The sequence below is a fragment of the Salvelinus fontinalis genome, chromosome 22 (genome assembly GCF_029448725.1).
Source record: "Salvelinus fontinalis isolate EN_2023a chromosome 22, ASM2944872v1, whole genome shotgun sequence".
Taxonomy (NCBI): Eukaryota; Metazoa; Chordata; class Actinopteri; order Salmoniformes; family Salmonidae; genus Salvelinus; species Salvelinus fontinalis.
In genome coordinates, this window is record NC_074686.1 from 13,792,980 (window position 1) to 13,809,260 (window position 16,281).

Here is a 16,281-nt window from a genome sequence, read left to right on the forward strand (position 1 = left end):
GTATTTCACGACTGGAAATACAGACATGCATCTGTTGGTCACAAATGTAGGGGCGTATATCAGAAAACCAGTCAGTATCTGGTTTGACCACCATTTGCTTCATGCAGCGTGACACATCTCTTTCTCATAGAGTTGATCAGGCTGTTGATTGTGGCCTATGGAACGTTGTCCCACTCTTCAACAGCTGTGTGAAGTTGCTTGATATTGGCGGGAACTGGAAGACGCTGTCGTGCAAGTCGATCCTGAGCATCCCAAACATGCTCAATGGGTGACATGTCTGGTGAGTATGCAGGCTATGGAAGAACTGGGACATTTTCAGCTTCCGGGAATTGTGTAGAAATCCTTGCGACATGGGGCTATGCATTATCATGCTAAAAAAATGAGGTGATGGCTGCGGATGAATGGCACAAAAATGGGCCTTGATCTCAAATTGGCATCGATAAAATGCAATTGTGTTCGTTGTCCGTAGCTTTTGCCTACCCATACCATAACCCCACCACCACCATGGGGCATTCTGTATACAATGTTGACATTGGCAAACCGCTCACCAACACAATGCCATAAATGTGGTCTGCAGTTGTGATGCCGGTTGAACGTACTGCCAAATTCTCTAAAATGGCGTTGTTGGTGGCTTATGGTAGAGAAATTAGCATTACATTTCTGCAGTCATGTCAATTGCACGCTCCCTCAACTTGAGACATCTGTGGCATTGTGTTGTGTGACAACAGCAAATTTTACAGTGGCCTTTTATTGTCCCCAGCACAAGATACACTTGTGTAATGATAATGCTGTTTAATCAGCTTCTTGATATGCCACCTGTCAAATGGATGAATTATCTTGGCAAAGGAGAGAAGCTCACTAACAGGGATGTAAATAAATGTGTGCACAAAATTTGAGATATATGGAAAATATCTGGGATCTTTTACATGTTGCGTTTTATATTTTTTGATGTGTAAGACTATTGTTATAGATTGCTCTCTGTGAATTACATTCTGGATATATCAAATGTAAAAAATAATAATTTTAAAACCATCCGTTCAACAATTTAATAATTGTGATACAATCATTGGTAACAATGTCGGCAGTGTGTAGATTAGAAAATCAGATCAAATACTCAATGTGAAAGAGACCACAGCTGTTAGAAAGGTGACCTGTCAAATCAGCCACATCAGTTTATTCTGCTCAAACACTACAATACATATATAGAATCATTTCATATCCATACAAAACTCAACTGGAGTATATCAATTATGCTTTTAAATCAGTACAGTACCTCTGATACAGCTTTGGCACAATACATTGTCTGTGGTATACTGTGTGTGTGTGTGTGTGTGTAACAGTTTGAACACTGGTTGCATCTCAATCTGAACACAGTCCAGTGGGGTTGTGCAAGTAGAGGTGGGGGGGAAGGGAGGTCAAGTGTGTATATGTGTGGGGGTTATGTAAGTTTAGGTTAGGTGGGGGCGTGTGTGTGTCAGTATTTGCCCGCCCACCCCTGGCTGCTGATGTTGCTACAGCTGGAGGCATGGCAGCCGGTGTGTAGAGGGGGAGGGGGTATGGGACCAGGGGGACAGGTTGGAGATACCATGCAGCAGTAACCCCCCTCACCCCGCGACATGAGACCAGTCTGGGGGTACGATACCCCCACACCACCCTGCTGGAGAAAGAGAGGGAGAGATTCAATTTAGGCACAGATTTGATTAGTAGCCTGACAACACTGCAACTTCAATTCAACACTGAGGAATTACTGTGGCCAGTTTATTAGGTACACCCATCTAGTACCAGGTCGGACCCCCTTTGCCTCCAGAACAGACAGAATTCTTCAGGGCATGGAAATGTTGCTTATTTGGTATAATATATGCCATTTAGCAGATGCTTTTATCCAAAGCGACTTACAGTCATGCGTGCATTCATTTTACATTCCCCACACCATTACACCACCGCCACCAGCCTGTACCGTTGACACCAGGCAGGATGGGTCCATGGACTCATGCTGCTTACGCCAAATCCTGACTGCAATTGGCATGACGCAACAGAAACCAGTTGGTGATTGCGTGACCACTTGAGCCGGCTCTTCTTGATTTTAGCTGATAGTAGTACCAGGTGTGATCGTCTGTTGCAATAGCCAATCCGTGACAAGGTCCGACAAGTGCGTTCCGAGGTGCCGTTTTACCGACCACTGTTGTACTCTCATCAAGGAGCTGTTTTCGCCCACAGAACTGCCGCTGACTGGATGTTTCTGTTTGTGGCACCATTCTCTGTAAACCCTAGATACTGTCAAACGTGAAACGCCCAGGAGTCCAGCTGTTTCTGAGATACTGAAACCGGTGTGCCTGGCACCGACGATCATACCACGCTCAAAATCACTTGGGCCACATGTTTTGCCCATTCTAACGTTCAATCAAACAGGAACTGAATGCTTCGATGCCTGTCTGCCTGCTTTATATAGCAAGCCACAGCTACGTGACTCACTGTAGGAGCTCACCATTTCCGTGAACAGGGTGGTGTACCTAATACAATGGCCACGAGTATATGATACTGTGGTTGTCATAGTTACCTGTGTTACACCACATGGGTGGGAGGAGCCAGGTGGATAAGAACCCAGCAATCTTTGGGCTTGGCTCTGAGGCAGCTGCAAACCCATCATCCCCTGGTAACTTTGCTGCTGATTGGCTACGACAGGAGAGTAACCTACAAATACACACAGAGACAGATAAACGACCAGCAGATTATTCATAAAACATCGATCAATTACTTGTTTGTTTAAAGCTAATTCAAAGCTGTATCATTTGCTGTAATATCTGACAAATGGAGGACTAGCAGCAAATCAGGATGTCTCTGTAGAGTAGAAGCAGCAGGAAAAGAGACCGGTTCACTGTGAGACCTCAGACTACATCTCTTACAGTGTAACGGCCCCCCTCCCTACTGCCAGACACACACACACAGACACACACACACACACGTGTACCTGTAGGCTGTATGGCCTGGGTAGGTGTGGCAGGTCTTTGGGGTGCTGGGGTAGGATACTGAGTAGTAGAGTAGTAATACACAGGCACCTACAGTACAGAGTTCAACATCATGTCAACACATGGGATTATTCTGTTCTATCATTCTACGATTCTATGCTACCATTCTATTATGATTGTGTTGTGTTATTCCTACCTGGGTTGGAGGGGGTTGGCAGTAGCTGGGGGGGTTGTGAGGAGGGGGAGGGGCGGTATAGACATAACTCTGTGTGGGAGAGGCTAAGGGAGGGTATAGAGACGGAGCTTCCCCCAGTGGCTGACAGCTCACAGTCATGTGACCAAACTGGGACGACAGGTCCTCGCTCTGAGGACCACAGAGAGCACGTTAACAAAGACACGCAGATAGACACAATACATTTATATTGTTCATGCATACACTGTTATATCCACAAAAACATACATGCATGGAAAAACTTAGTACCGTAGAGTATTGCAACTGCTGGGGAGAGTAAGAGACGGACGAATATTGAACCACCTGAGAGAGAGAGAAAGCGTTGTTATTGCCAGTCTTCTATTACAAAAACGGGCTCTGTTTATTGCTATTATCGACACGGCTGGAACACAATTTTGCCAATCGGGTTGCGTGGCCAGGGCTGTTTATACATTTAGTATAACTAATGAATAGGTAGATTATTGTATTTGTATACAAATTCTATTTGGTTACTGTGCAATCAGTGTTGTACCTGAGGGACTGTGTGGCCAGCCATTGGCTGCTGCGGCAGAGGGGCCTGCTGCTGAGGCTGGCTTCTTGTTGGCTGCTGGGGATCGGGGGGATTGTAGATGGCAGGAGTTCCGTCTGGGTTCAAGAAGGGCTGGCCTGGGGTTAGAGGTCAAGGTTAAACTCACAATTCCCTTTTCACATATACATGTACGTGTGCATGTACAGTGGGGCAAAAAAGTATTTAGTCAGCCACCAATTGTGCAAGTTCTCCCACTTAAAAAGATGAGAGAGGCCTGTAATTTTCATCATAGGTACACTTCAACTTTGACAGACAAAATTAGGGAAAAAAATCCAGAAAATCACATTGTAGGATTTTTAATGAATTTATTTGCAAATTATGGTGGAAAATAAGTATTTGGTCACCTACAAACAAGCAAGATTTCTGGCTCTCACAGACCTGTAACTTCTTCTTTAAGAGGCTCCTCTGTCCTCCACTCGTTACCTGTATTAATGGCACCTGTTTGAACTTGTTATCAGTATAAAAGACACCTGTCCACAACCTCCAACAGTCACACTCCAAACTCCACTATGGCCAAGACCAAAGAGCTGTCAAAGGACACCAGAAACAAAATTGTAGACCTGCACCAGGCTGGGAAGACTGAATCTGCAATAGGTAAGCAGCTTGGTTTGAAGAAATCAACTGTGGGAGCAATTATTAGGAAATGGAAGACATACAAGACCACTGATAATCTCCCTCGATCTGGGACTCCACGCAAGATCTCACCTCGTGGGGTCAAAATGATCACAAGAACGGTGAGCAAAAATCCCAGAACCACACGGGGGGACCTAGTGAATGACCTGCAGAGAGCTGGGACCAAAGTAACAAAGCCTACCATCAGTAACACACTACGCCGCCAGGGACTCAAATCCTGCAGTGCGAGACGTGTCCCCCTGCTTAAGCCAGTACATGTCCAGGCCCGTCTGAAGTTTGCTAGAGAGCATTTGGATGATCCAGAAGAAGATTGGGAGAATGCCATATGGTCAGATGAAACCAAAATATAACTTTTTGGTAAAAACTCAACTCGTTGTGTTTGGAGGACAAAGAATGCTGAGTTGAATCCAAAGAATACCATATCTACTGTGAAGCATGGGGGTGGAAACATCATGCTTTGGGGCTGTTTTTCTGCAAAGGGACCAGGACGACTGATCCGTGTAAAGGAAAGAATGAATGGGGCCATGTATCGTGAGATTTTGAGTGAAAACCTCCTTCCATCAGCAAGGGCATTGAAGATGAAACGTGGCAGGGTCTTTCAGCATGACAATGATCCCAAACACACCGCCCGGGCAACGAAGGAGTGGCTTCGTAAGAAGCATTTCAAGGTCCTGGAGTGGCCTAGCCAGTCTCCAGATCTCAACCCCATAGAAAATCTTTGGAGGGAGTTGAAAGTCCGTGTTGCCCAGCAACAGCCCCAAAACATCACTGCTCTAGAGGAGATCTGCATGGAGGAATGGGCCAAAATACCAGCAACAGTGTGTGAAAACCTTGTGAAGACTTACAGAAAACGTTTGACCTCTGTCATTGCCAACAAAGGGTATATAACAAAGTATTGAGATAAACTTTTGTTATTGACCAAATACTTATTTTCCACCATAATTTGCAAATAAATTCATTAAAATTCCTACAATGTGATTTTCTGGATTTTTTTTCTCATTTTGTCTGTCATAGTTGAATTGTACCTATGATGAAAATTACAGGCCTCTCATCTTTTTAAGTGGGAGAACTTGCACAATTGGTGGCTGACTAAATACTTTTTTCCCCCACTGTATGTATGTGTTTGTGTGTGTACCTGTATGTGGGTTCAGTAATATACTTCCTGGTGGAATCCCGTTCTCCATGGGCACCGTGAGATAGTTGGAGCCTGTGGTGGGGGCATGGTCATCTGGGAGAGACAGATGAGGAGGTAAAGGGAGAAAGGAGGAGAGAAGGTGGGAAAGGGAGAGAGGAGGAGAGAAGGTAGGAAAGGGAGAGAGGAGGAGAGAAGGTAGGAAAGGGAGAGAGGAGGAGAGAAGGTGGGAAAGGGAGAGAGGAGGAGAGAAGGTGGGAAAGGGAGAGAGGAGGAGAGAAGGTGGGAAAGGGAGAGAGGAGGAGAGAAGGTGGGAAAGGGAGAGAGGAGGAGAGAAGGTGGGAAAGGGATAGAGGAGGAGAGAAGGTGGGAAAGGGAGAGAGGAGGAGAGAAGGTGGGAAAGGGAGAGAGGAGGAGAGAAGGTGGGAAAGGGATAGAGGAGGAGAGAAGGTGGGAAAGGGAGAGAGGAGGAGAGAAGGTGGGAAAGGGAGAGAGGAGGAGAGAAGGTGGGAAAGGGATAGAGGAGGAGAGAAGGTGGGAAAGGGAGAGAGGAGAGAAGGTGGGAAAGGGAGAGAGGAGGAGAGAAGGTGGGAAAGGAAGAGAGGAGGAGAGAAGGTGGGAAAGGGAGAGAGGAGGAGAGAAGGTGGGAAAGGGAGAGAGGAGGAGAGAAGGTGGGAAAGGGATAGAGGAGGAGAGAAGGTGGGAAAGGGAGAGAGGAGGAGAGAAGGTGGGAAAGGGAGAGAGGGTGGGAAAGGGAGAGAGGAGGAGAGAAGGTGGGAAAGGGAGAGAGGAGGAGAGAAGGTGGGAAAGGGAGAGAAGGTAGACATTAAAGTACATGGAAAAGGATCAGGATCATAGTTCAATTCAATTAGATTGTCTTCTTTACCTCGTGCATCCCAGCTGTGATTGGCTGGTCGGGCCTTGGGGGCGGGGTTTGGCCTCTGATAGGCAGAGTCTGAGTCTGTGCTGCTCCAGGGTCGGGGGTCGTTGCTATAGCGACCTGAGTCAGTGCTGCTCCAGTTACTATAGCGACTGTAGTCAGTCTCCGTGCTGCTCTGTCGGCTTGAGCCCGAGTTACCCCTGGTACCCCTGTAGGACACACAGACCAGCAACTGATTTAGACTAGTAAACTGGTCATTAAAGGCCCGGTAGTGTGTTCAGCTAAACGCTACTGGTACGGTCAAGATTCAGTACCACTCAGCCACCAGTCGAGAGCACACTCACCTAAAGAGCTGCCTTCTCTGGGTCGCAGCATGGGGGCTACCATCCTCTATAGACCTGCAATAACAACACACAATAATCAGTTATTCATCACAATGTTATTACAACCGTCCATTGGGGAACATAAAAAAAACTTCAACCCAACTTTATTTACGTCTAACATAAAAACAATATTACCTGGTCTCCTGGGGACAGGCAGGCTGTGGAAGACAGAAGAAAGAATCAGATATGAGAGAGAGAGAGTGTGTGTGTGTGTGTGTGTGTGTGTGTGTGTGTGTGTGTGTGTGTGTGTGTGTGTGTGTGTACCTCCTGGTTGAATATCCTTTCTCTAGCTCTCTGGTACTCCTCCTCTCTCTCTTCCATTGATTTGCTCCGCCTCTCCTCGCGTAGTGGGTGGAGCCTCGCCTGGTGGGGGCAGGATAAGAACACAACATCTCAAAATCTGGAACTCTGACAAGGACCTCTAAAAGCTGTCCAAATATGCAAGCTGGTATAGTGCTTACATGCTACTAAGACAGACAGACAGACAGACAGACAGAGAAAGACAGACAGACAGACAGAGAAAGACAGACAGACAGAGAGAGAGACAGAGAGACAGACAGACAGACAGACAAAGAGACAGAGAGACAGACAGACAGACAGAGAGAGACAGACAGAGAGAGACAGAGAGACAGACAGAGAGACAGAGCGCTACCTGGTTTTCTTCAGCGTTGTCTCTCTTCAGTATGGTTCTCCACTGAGTCTCCTCTCCTCTCTCCTCCTGGACATAGTCCAGAAACCTCTGCTCTGGTCTACACACATACAGAAATATAGAATAATACAACAGCAATAAGATGTCCTTTAGCAGACACTTTTATGTTCAAAGCGGGAATCAAACCCACGAGCCTGTTGTTGCAAGCGTACTGATATACCACAGAGAAGAGTTACGTACATGCGTGTGTTACTGGTGCTATTGATGATGACAGATTTGCCAGTCTGGTCCACATTGTGTTCCATGCCAAAGTAGGCTGCTACCCGGTGGACCAACATACGATGGTAGGAAGACATGTGAGGGAATTTCTTATAGGGACTGAGAGAGGGAGAGAGAAGAAGATGGGAGGGGATGACAGTCCTGCTTAGACAACACATTGAAGTAAATACAGTAAATCATATTTGCATTAAAAACAAATTATGGCCACACACACACACACACACACATACCCGTTGTCTGTGATGAAGTCGATCATGTCCTGCTCCAGTTTCAACAGCATCATCCTGTCCCTGAAAGATGACAACACCATGACATCATATTATTACCATGACATCATTGCCAGGTAAGCAGTTACACACACACACACACACACAGTTTTTTGTACCTGGGGTTGCTGTTCAGGGTGGTGATGATAAACTGGTGCAGGTCGATCCCAGTAGAGTCTGTGTATTCCTGACTGGTGTCTGAGATAATTAGCGTGGGCACGTTTGGCTCTTTGCGCTGCTCTTCCTCCTCGTTGTCATGGCAACCTGGCCGCATGGTGACTTCAACAGAGCTCTAAAACATCAAACATCACATGATGTGTGTGTATGTTGTGCGTGCGTACGTGTTTTGTGTCTGTGTATGTGTGTGTGTGTTATGAGAGTATGTGTTGTGCGTGCGTGTTATGTGTGTGTGTGTTACCGGGCTGTCTTGGGTGGTGTCAGGAGGGGATGGTGGGAATGACTCCTCACACACAGCCATGCTCCTCACCAACCTGCCTTTGGCCTGAAACAAGCAACAACATTAACCAATGAAATAGCCTCAGAAGTGCAAACCCTGCCCACCCGGGGCTAAATCAACTCTGACACAGCGTACATACACAACAGTGATATATATGGCTCTACGTAGGTGTGTGACAGAAACAGAGTCTACCTTGGTTCTCTTCCTGGCTGGTTGCCCCTGGTTACTGACGGGTTTCTGTGGGACAAAATGTGACAAATCATCACACAGTGACATCACATGGCATTCCTCAAGGACCACCAGTCATGTCACCTATCTGATCTATAATAACACCTCATTCAGTCGCAAGTCTTACCTGCTGCTCCACCTTTCTGTTGTCATGGTGACACTCATCCTCTGTGGCAAGGGGGGGTGAGGATGGCAGAGCGGAGGTGCATAACTCGTTACATGACCTCAGCCCTGAGGATTCTGGGACGATCGCTTCAGACATCCTCTCTGAAAACTACAAAACACACACGTCAGTTACTGATATAAACACACACACACCTACTTAATGTCACTTGCAGATCCCATAGAACGTCTTTTACATATGCTGCCTCTCTCTCTGACCTCCTTCCCCCTGTACAACACACTCCATGGCTGCCTGGTTGGGTCTAAGGGTGTGTGCATGAGCGTGTGTGTACATAGTAATGTGTGTGCGCAGTGAGTGTATGCGTAACATGTGTATTCTTAGGCTTTTCTTAGTAACAGCAGCTGTGAGAGACATCATCCGATCTGCCGGCGGCAATATTCCCAGAATTCCGAGCTGAGCTCCTGATCCCACTGGTGGGAAAAACCACATTCCGGCCAGCGCTCCAACCCCTTGGACGGGAACACTTATTCCTGTAACACCACAGTGTCATAGGGAACACGTATTCCTGTAAAACCACAGGGTCATAGAGGACACTTATTCCTGTAACACCACAGGGTCATAGGGAACACTTATTCCTGTAACACCACAGGGTCATAGGGAACACATATTCCTGTAACACCACAGGGTCATAGGGGACACTTATTCCTGTAACACCACAGGGTCATAGGGAACACTTATTCCTGTAACACCACAGGGTCATAGGGGACACTTATTCCTGTAACACCAGTGTCGTAGGGGTGATTTATATATGTAACACCACCCTATTATAGTTATGATTACTAATGTTGCGTCTAAAGCATTTTGTCTAATAGATAGTTTGGACAGACGCGGTCTGCGTTTCAAATGGCACCCATTTCCTTATGTAGTGTCTGGTCCAAAGTAGTGCACTGCATAGGGAATAGAGGTGCCATTTGGGACACAGCCCTGGCTACAAAGAAAGTGTCTTACATAGATCCAGAAAGAGGGGTAAAGAGATTTAGGGATATGGACAGAGAGAGATGGGAGAGAGAAAGGATACAGAAAAAGATGGGGAGAAGCAGTGATGAAAAGAGAGAGAGATCATAAAGAGGGATGGAAAAGAGGGTAGGGAAAGTGTAGAATCAGCAGGAAGAGGAGAGTGGAGCATATGGCTGCTGGGTTGAACTGATCACCGTGGTAACAAAGCTTTATGGGAGGCTTTAAGGAGGAGAGGATAGTTTTAGCTGAACACTGCAGAAACTGTGACACGCTTGTTGGAGTGTGACAGATGGAGTCGGGACACGGGGACCTGTGTCTGTGTGTTTAGGCCCGTGCACCATCATTCATCTGCTGATCCAAATGCCCCTGTGCCCGAGGAGAGAAAAGGTTAGTTACCAGTTCTTCACCTGCAGAAAAAAGTGGTTTTGCACACCATATCTAGTAGCCTACTAAACTATACTGAACAAAAATATAAACGCAACAATTTCAATTTTTTTACTGACTTACAGTTCATATAAGGAAATCAGGCAATTGAAATAAATGAGGCCCTAATCTATGAATTTCACATGACTGGGCAGGGGCATAGCTATGGGAGGGCATAGACCCACCCACTTTGGAGCCAGGCCCACCTAATGGGGAGCCATGCCCAGCCAATCTGAGTTTTTTTCCCCACAAATGGGCTTTATTACAGACAGAAATATTCCTCAGTTTCATCAGCTGTCCGGCTGGCTGGTCTCAGACTAAGCCGGATGTGGAGGTCCTGGGCTGGCGTGGTTACACGTGGTTGGTGGTTGTGAGGCTGGTTGGACATACTGCCAAATTCTTCTAAAATGATGTTAGATGGCAGCTTATGGTAGAGAAATGAACATTCAATTCTCTGGCAACAGCTCTGGTGGACATTCCTGGAGTCAGCATGCCATTTGCACGCTCCCGCAAAACTTGAGACAATTGTGGCATTGTTGTGTGGCAAAACTGAACATTTTAGAGTGGCCTTTTATTGTCCCCAGCACAAGGTGGACCTGTGTAATGATCATGCCGTTTAATCAGCTTCTTGATATGCCACACCTGTAAGGGGGATGGATTATCATGGCAAAGTAGAAATGCTCACTAACAGGGACGTAAACAAATTTATGCACAACATTTGAGAGAAATAAGCTTTTGTTTGTATGGAACATTTCGGGGATCTTTTATTTCAGCTCATGAAACATGGGACCAACACTACATGTTGAATTAATATTTTTGTTCAATGTAGTTCTGGGTGGAAAAAGTTTTTTAAAATCTGGTTAACGTTGTGTCCGACCTTGTACGGCCAACCCGAGAATGGAACCTTACAACAATAACAACACTTGGTACCTGCAGTCGGCTAACCACTGGTCAACCAGAGTGGTGACTGGGGGCCACACGTGTACGTACAGTGCACTCAAAGTATTCAGGCCCCTTGACTTTTTCCACATTTTTATTACATTACAGCCTTATTCTAAAATCATTTTTTTTCTTCATTAGTGTACACACAATACTCCATAATGACAAAGCAAAACAGGTTTTTAGATTTTTTTTCAAATGTCAAAAAATAAACGGAAATATCACAATTACATAAGTATTCAGACCCTTTACTCAGTACTTTGTTGAAACACCTTTGGCAGCAATTACAACCTTGAGTCTTCTTGGGTATGACGCCACAAGCCTGGCACACCTGTGTTTGGGGAGTTTCTCCCATTCTTCTCTGCAGATCGTCTCAAGCTCTGTCAGGTTGGATGGGGAGCGTCGCTGCACAGCTATTTTCAGGTCTCTCCAGAGATGTTCGGTCGGGTTCAAGTCCGGGCTCTGGCTGGGCCACTCAAGGACATTCAGAGACTTGTCCCGAAGCCACTCCTGCATTGTCTTGGCTGTGTGCTTAGGGTTGTTGTCCTGTTGGAAGGTGAACCTTCGCCCCAGTCTGAGGTCCTGAGCGCTCTGGAGCAGGTTTTCATCAAGGATCTCTCTGTACTTTGCTTCGTTCATCTTTCCCTCGATCCTGACTAATCTCCCAGTCCCTGCCGCTAAAAAACAGCCCCACAGCATGATGCTGCCACCACCATGCTTCCCCGTAGGGATGGTGTCAGGTTTCCTCCAGACTTGACACTTGGCATTCAGGCCAAAGAGTTCAATCTTGGTTTCATAAGACCTTTCTAGAGGCAGCTCTAGGAAGAATCTTGGTAGTTTCAAACTTCTCCCATTTAAGAATGATGGAGGCCACTGTGTTCTTGGGGACCTTCAATGCTGCAGAAATGTTTTGGTACCCTTCCCCAGATCTGTGCCTTGACACAATACTGTCTCGGCGCTCTACAGACAATTCCGTCGACCTCATTGCTTGGTTTTTGCTCTGATTGTGGGAACTTATATAGACAGGTGTGTGCCTTTCCAAATAATGTTCAATCAATTGAATTTACCACAGGTGGACTCCAATCAAGTTGTAAAAACATCTCAAGGACGATCAATGGAATCAGGATGCACCTGAGCTCAATTTCTAGTGTCATAGCAAAGGGTCTGAACACTTATGTAAATAAGGTATTTGTTTTTTATTTGTAATACATTTGCAAACATTTCAAAAAACTTGTTTTCGCTTTGTCATTATGAGGTATTGAGTGTAGATTGATGAGGGAAAAAACTTATTTAATCCATTTTAGATTAAGGCTGTTACGTAACAAAATGTGGAAAAAGTAAAGGTCTGAATACTTTATGAATGCACTGTATGTGTATGTGTGTATCATATTTCTCTGTAGAATCCACTTGACCCACTGAGACAGAGCTGATATAACCATAGTGGCCAGTCAAGCTACTATTCAGGGTGTGTGTGTGTGGCATTCCTGTGCCCTGGCTGAGCTAAGACACATGATATTTTTACCCCTATAGACCTCCTGCTCACAACCTTCATTGGGCTGTCAACTAAACCTCTCTCTCCTTACCCCCCCCCCTCCCCCTCTCTCTAACTCTCTCCCTCTGTCTTCCTCTCTCTTTCGCTCTCTCCCTATCTGTCTCTCTACTTCCCCCTCTCACGCTCCTTTTCTTTATTCTTTTCTCTCTCTGGGATGACAGGAGCACACCGTCACTGCCAGTTCACCACGTATTTCAGTTGCTATTTGACCTAATTATTCCTCTGGTAAACCGAGAAGGTAGCCTGCGTACAGGGCCCATTCAGCAAAACTTGTCCAAATAAATGAATTGTCAAGGACAAAATCAGTATCTGGTGTTTGTGGACATTTAGCACACATTTAGTAACAACATCTGACTGACCATGTGGACTTGTCTGTCAGCCCTCAGTATGAAAATAGGTAAAGCCATTTGGCCGGGGGATGACTAACCCATGGACATAGGTTCATCTATAAAAACTGCAAGAACCCGAAGTCGAAGACACAGCACAACTCGATAGCACAGCGACATAAACAACAATAACAACATCATCCTCATCATCACCCACAACAACAACATCAACAGCCACTTCAGTAAACAGTGGGAGTGTGTTTATTTTACCTCGCGGGAGATGATTCGTAAACCAGGAGCTCCTCGAGCGCTGTGTCCGTGTCAAATCTCTCCTCAGACGCTCGGGTCGGCTCTTTTTAGATGTGTATTTTTGAGTGAGTCACGGTTGGTTTCCACTACGCGCCTTTCGCTTTTCTATATATGTCAGACACCGGCACAGTGCACGAGCTGCCTCTCTCTCCACCCACACGCTGTATCTCCGACACACACACCAGCTCTGCTGCCTGACACTGAAAGGCACGCGCACAAAATTCTCTCTCTCTCTCCCTTTCCCATCTATCTATCCATCTATCTCTCTCGTACACACAGTAGCCTAGTTGTCACCTGCTAGTCTAGGTTTAGGCGGTATGGTTGGCACGGCGTGCAGAGATGGAGACTGGGTGTCGGCCTCATCTCCCCATGGCACACTGTCAGAAATAGACCCACCTATTATATAAAGCCTATTAGAAAGAGGACAGCTGTGTGTGTGTGAGAGAGACACTCAGCTGGTACATCAGCTATAGCTCTCTAGTACGTCTGTACTGTGAGGTGTTTACTGTAAGTGTAGCATTTGGGGAAGAGAGCAGAGCAGCCTAATACAATTTACTATATGCTACATATTAATGTACTCTACTTAACTTGGTTTGTTAGGACATCCTTTGAATGCTCTGCACTTGTGTGTGTGTGTGTGTGTGTGTGTGTGTGTGTGTGTGTGTGTGTGTGTGTGTGTGTGTGTGTGTGTGTGTGTGTGTGTGTGTGTGTGTGTGTGTGTGTGTGTGTGTGTGCACCTGTTATACCACACCTGTCTCATTGTGGCTTAGTGGTGGGTAACGAACGTTTGCATAGAACAGCTAGAGGTTTTCTTACTCCCTTTTAATCTCTCATTTCCTTCTCTGCTTCACTCCCCCACTCTCCCTCTTGGCTATTTATCTAGACAGAGGGAAAGAAAGAGAGAGAGAGAGAGAAAGGTATAATTATTGTTAACTGTCCTGGACTAATTTGCAGACAGAAGCTGTAAAAAGTCCTTCTCAAGTGTGTGAAAACAGCACTTCAGACACTAGAGAGACAGTGAAGGGGGTGGGAGGTGAGGAAGAGAGAGAGCTCTCAAGCTTACACATTTTAGGCCAACAGGTCTCAACACTCTCCGATGTGGGTATCATGAAGATGATGATGCGGCAACTCGATGATGGCTATTTATATTTGTTCCTAATGAATTGAGATTTTTCGCCGACATAGCGACAGTCTCTATGGATACTCAGCAGTTAGATACCAGAGCAGATCAACCTATTTAGTCTTCTGAAGTCTCTTATTATGGGCTGTGGTACCCAGAGCCTGACCTCTGTGTGTGTGCGTGCGTGTACGTGTACGTGTTTAACCAGAAGTCCCCACAAGAATAGTAATCAAACAAAAAGTAACATCTGAAAAAAGTAACATTTGTGTTTTATCCCCATACAGTCCAATACCATTTCTAGGGGGTTTAGAATTAGCTTCAGGAACTATGGTTTGTTTTAGGTATTTATCTTTATTTAACAAGGGAAGTCAGTTCTTATTTACAATGACAGCCTACACAGGCCAAACCCAGATGATGCTGGGACAATTGAGCACCACCGTATGAGACTCCCAATCATGGCCAGTTGTGATACAGCCTGGATTCGAACCAGGGTGTCTGAAGTAACACCTCTAGCACTGAGACACAGTGCCTTAGACCGCTGCGCCACTGGGGAAGTTACGTTTTTTGGGTTAAGGTTTGTTTTTTGGGTTACGGTTAGGTTAGGGAAAATAGGATTTTGAATGGGACTGAAATATGTGTCCTACATGGTTAGTTACACAAGACCCAGTGTGTGTGTGTGTAGGACTGACTATGAGTGACAGGTCATCACAGACACGCAGATTAATTAACATAGAGTAGGCAGTTTATCTTTCTCTCTGTTTCCCTATTTCTCTATCACTGTTTCGGTATCTTTCTCTCTCTACCTTCCTCTACTGTATCTATCTCTTCAATCTGTAGGAGGAATAAGTTAAAAGAGAAAGGAGAAAACAATATTGTGTGTGTGTTAGAGTGTGCATGTGTGTGAGAGCGAGGAAGAGAGAGAAAGATGGAGCTGACTATAGTGTAGCTAACCTAAGTTAGAGTAAGATCCTGTATGTAATTTAGGCTACTGTATGAGTCTTTTCTAGGTTTATGTTTATGCTACTAAAGACGGTTCAGTCAGCTGTGTGTGTCAGTATTTCTGCTACTAAAGACGGGTCAGTCAGCTGTGTGTGTCAGTGTTTCTGCTACCAAAGACGGGCCAGTCAGCTGTGTGTCAGTGTCTGTGTGTGTAAGTGTTTCCGATACTAAAGACGGAACAATTAGCTGTGTGTGTCAGTGTTTCTGCCACTAAAGACGGTTCAGTCAGCTGTGTGTCAGTGTTTCTGCTACTAAAAACGGGTCAGTCAGCTGTGTGTCAGTGTTTCTGCTACTAAAGACGGTTCAGTCAGCTGTGTGTCAGTGTTTCTGCTACTAAAAACGGGTCAGTCAGCTGTGTGTCAGTGTTTATGCTACTATAGACGGGTCAATCAGCTGTGTGTGTCAGTGTTTCTGCTACTAAAGACGGGTCAATCAGCTGTGTGTGTCAGTGTTTCTGCTATTAAAGACGGGTCAGTCAGCTGTGTGTGTCAGTGTTTCTGCTACTACAGACGGGTCAGTCAGCGTTTCTTCTACTAACGACGGGTCAGTCAGCGTTTCTGCTATTAAAGACGGGTCAGTCAGCTGTGTGTGTCAGTGTTTCTGCTACTACAGACGGGTCAGTCAGCGTTTCTTCTACTAACGACGGGTCAGTCAGCGTTTCTGCTACTAAAGACGGGTCAGTCAGCTGTGTGTGTCAGTGTTTCTGCTACTACAGACGGGTCAGTCAGCGTTTCTGCTACTAAAGACGGGTCAGTCAGTGTTTCTGCTACTAAAGACGGGTCAGTCAGCTGTGTGTCAG

At 45.8% G+C, this 16,281-nt stretch overlaps 1 protein-coding gene across 1 annotated transcript; it reads right to left on the reverse strand.

Annotated features, from left to right (window-relative positions):
• Nucleotides 1-1,136: 1,136 nt before the first annotated feature.
• On the reverse strand, nucleotides 1,137-13,749 carry arpp21 (cAMP-regulated phosphoprotein, 21). Its single transcript, XM_055876540.1, has 19 exons — nucleotides 13,325-13,749; nucleotides 8,801-8,947; nucleotides 8,638-8,682; nucleotides 8,407-8,490; nucleotides 8,108-8,280; nucleotides 7,953-8,012; nucleotides 7,684-7,821; nucleotides 7,447-7,543; nucleotides 7,059-7,157; nucleotides 6,930-6,952; nucleotides 6,756-6,809; nucleotides 6,418-6,620; nucleotides 5,535-5,627; nucleotides 3,710-3,843; nucleotides 3,448-3,501; nucleotides 3,163-3,330; nucleotides 2,969-3,056; nucleotides 2,558-2,691; nucleotides 1,137-1,657 (listed from the first exon to the last, which is right to left on the reverse strand). Exons 2-19 carry the CDS (start codon nucleotides 8,933-8,935, stop codon nucleotides 1,475-1,477), a joined length of 1,965 nt encoding a protein of 654 aa, XP_055732515.1. The 5' UTR covers nucleotides 8,936-8,947; nucleotides 13,325-13,749; the 3' UTR covers nucleotides 1,137-1,474.
• Nucleotides 13,750-16,281: the final 2,532 nt, after the last annotated feature.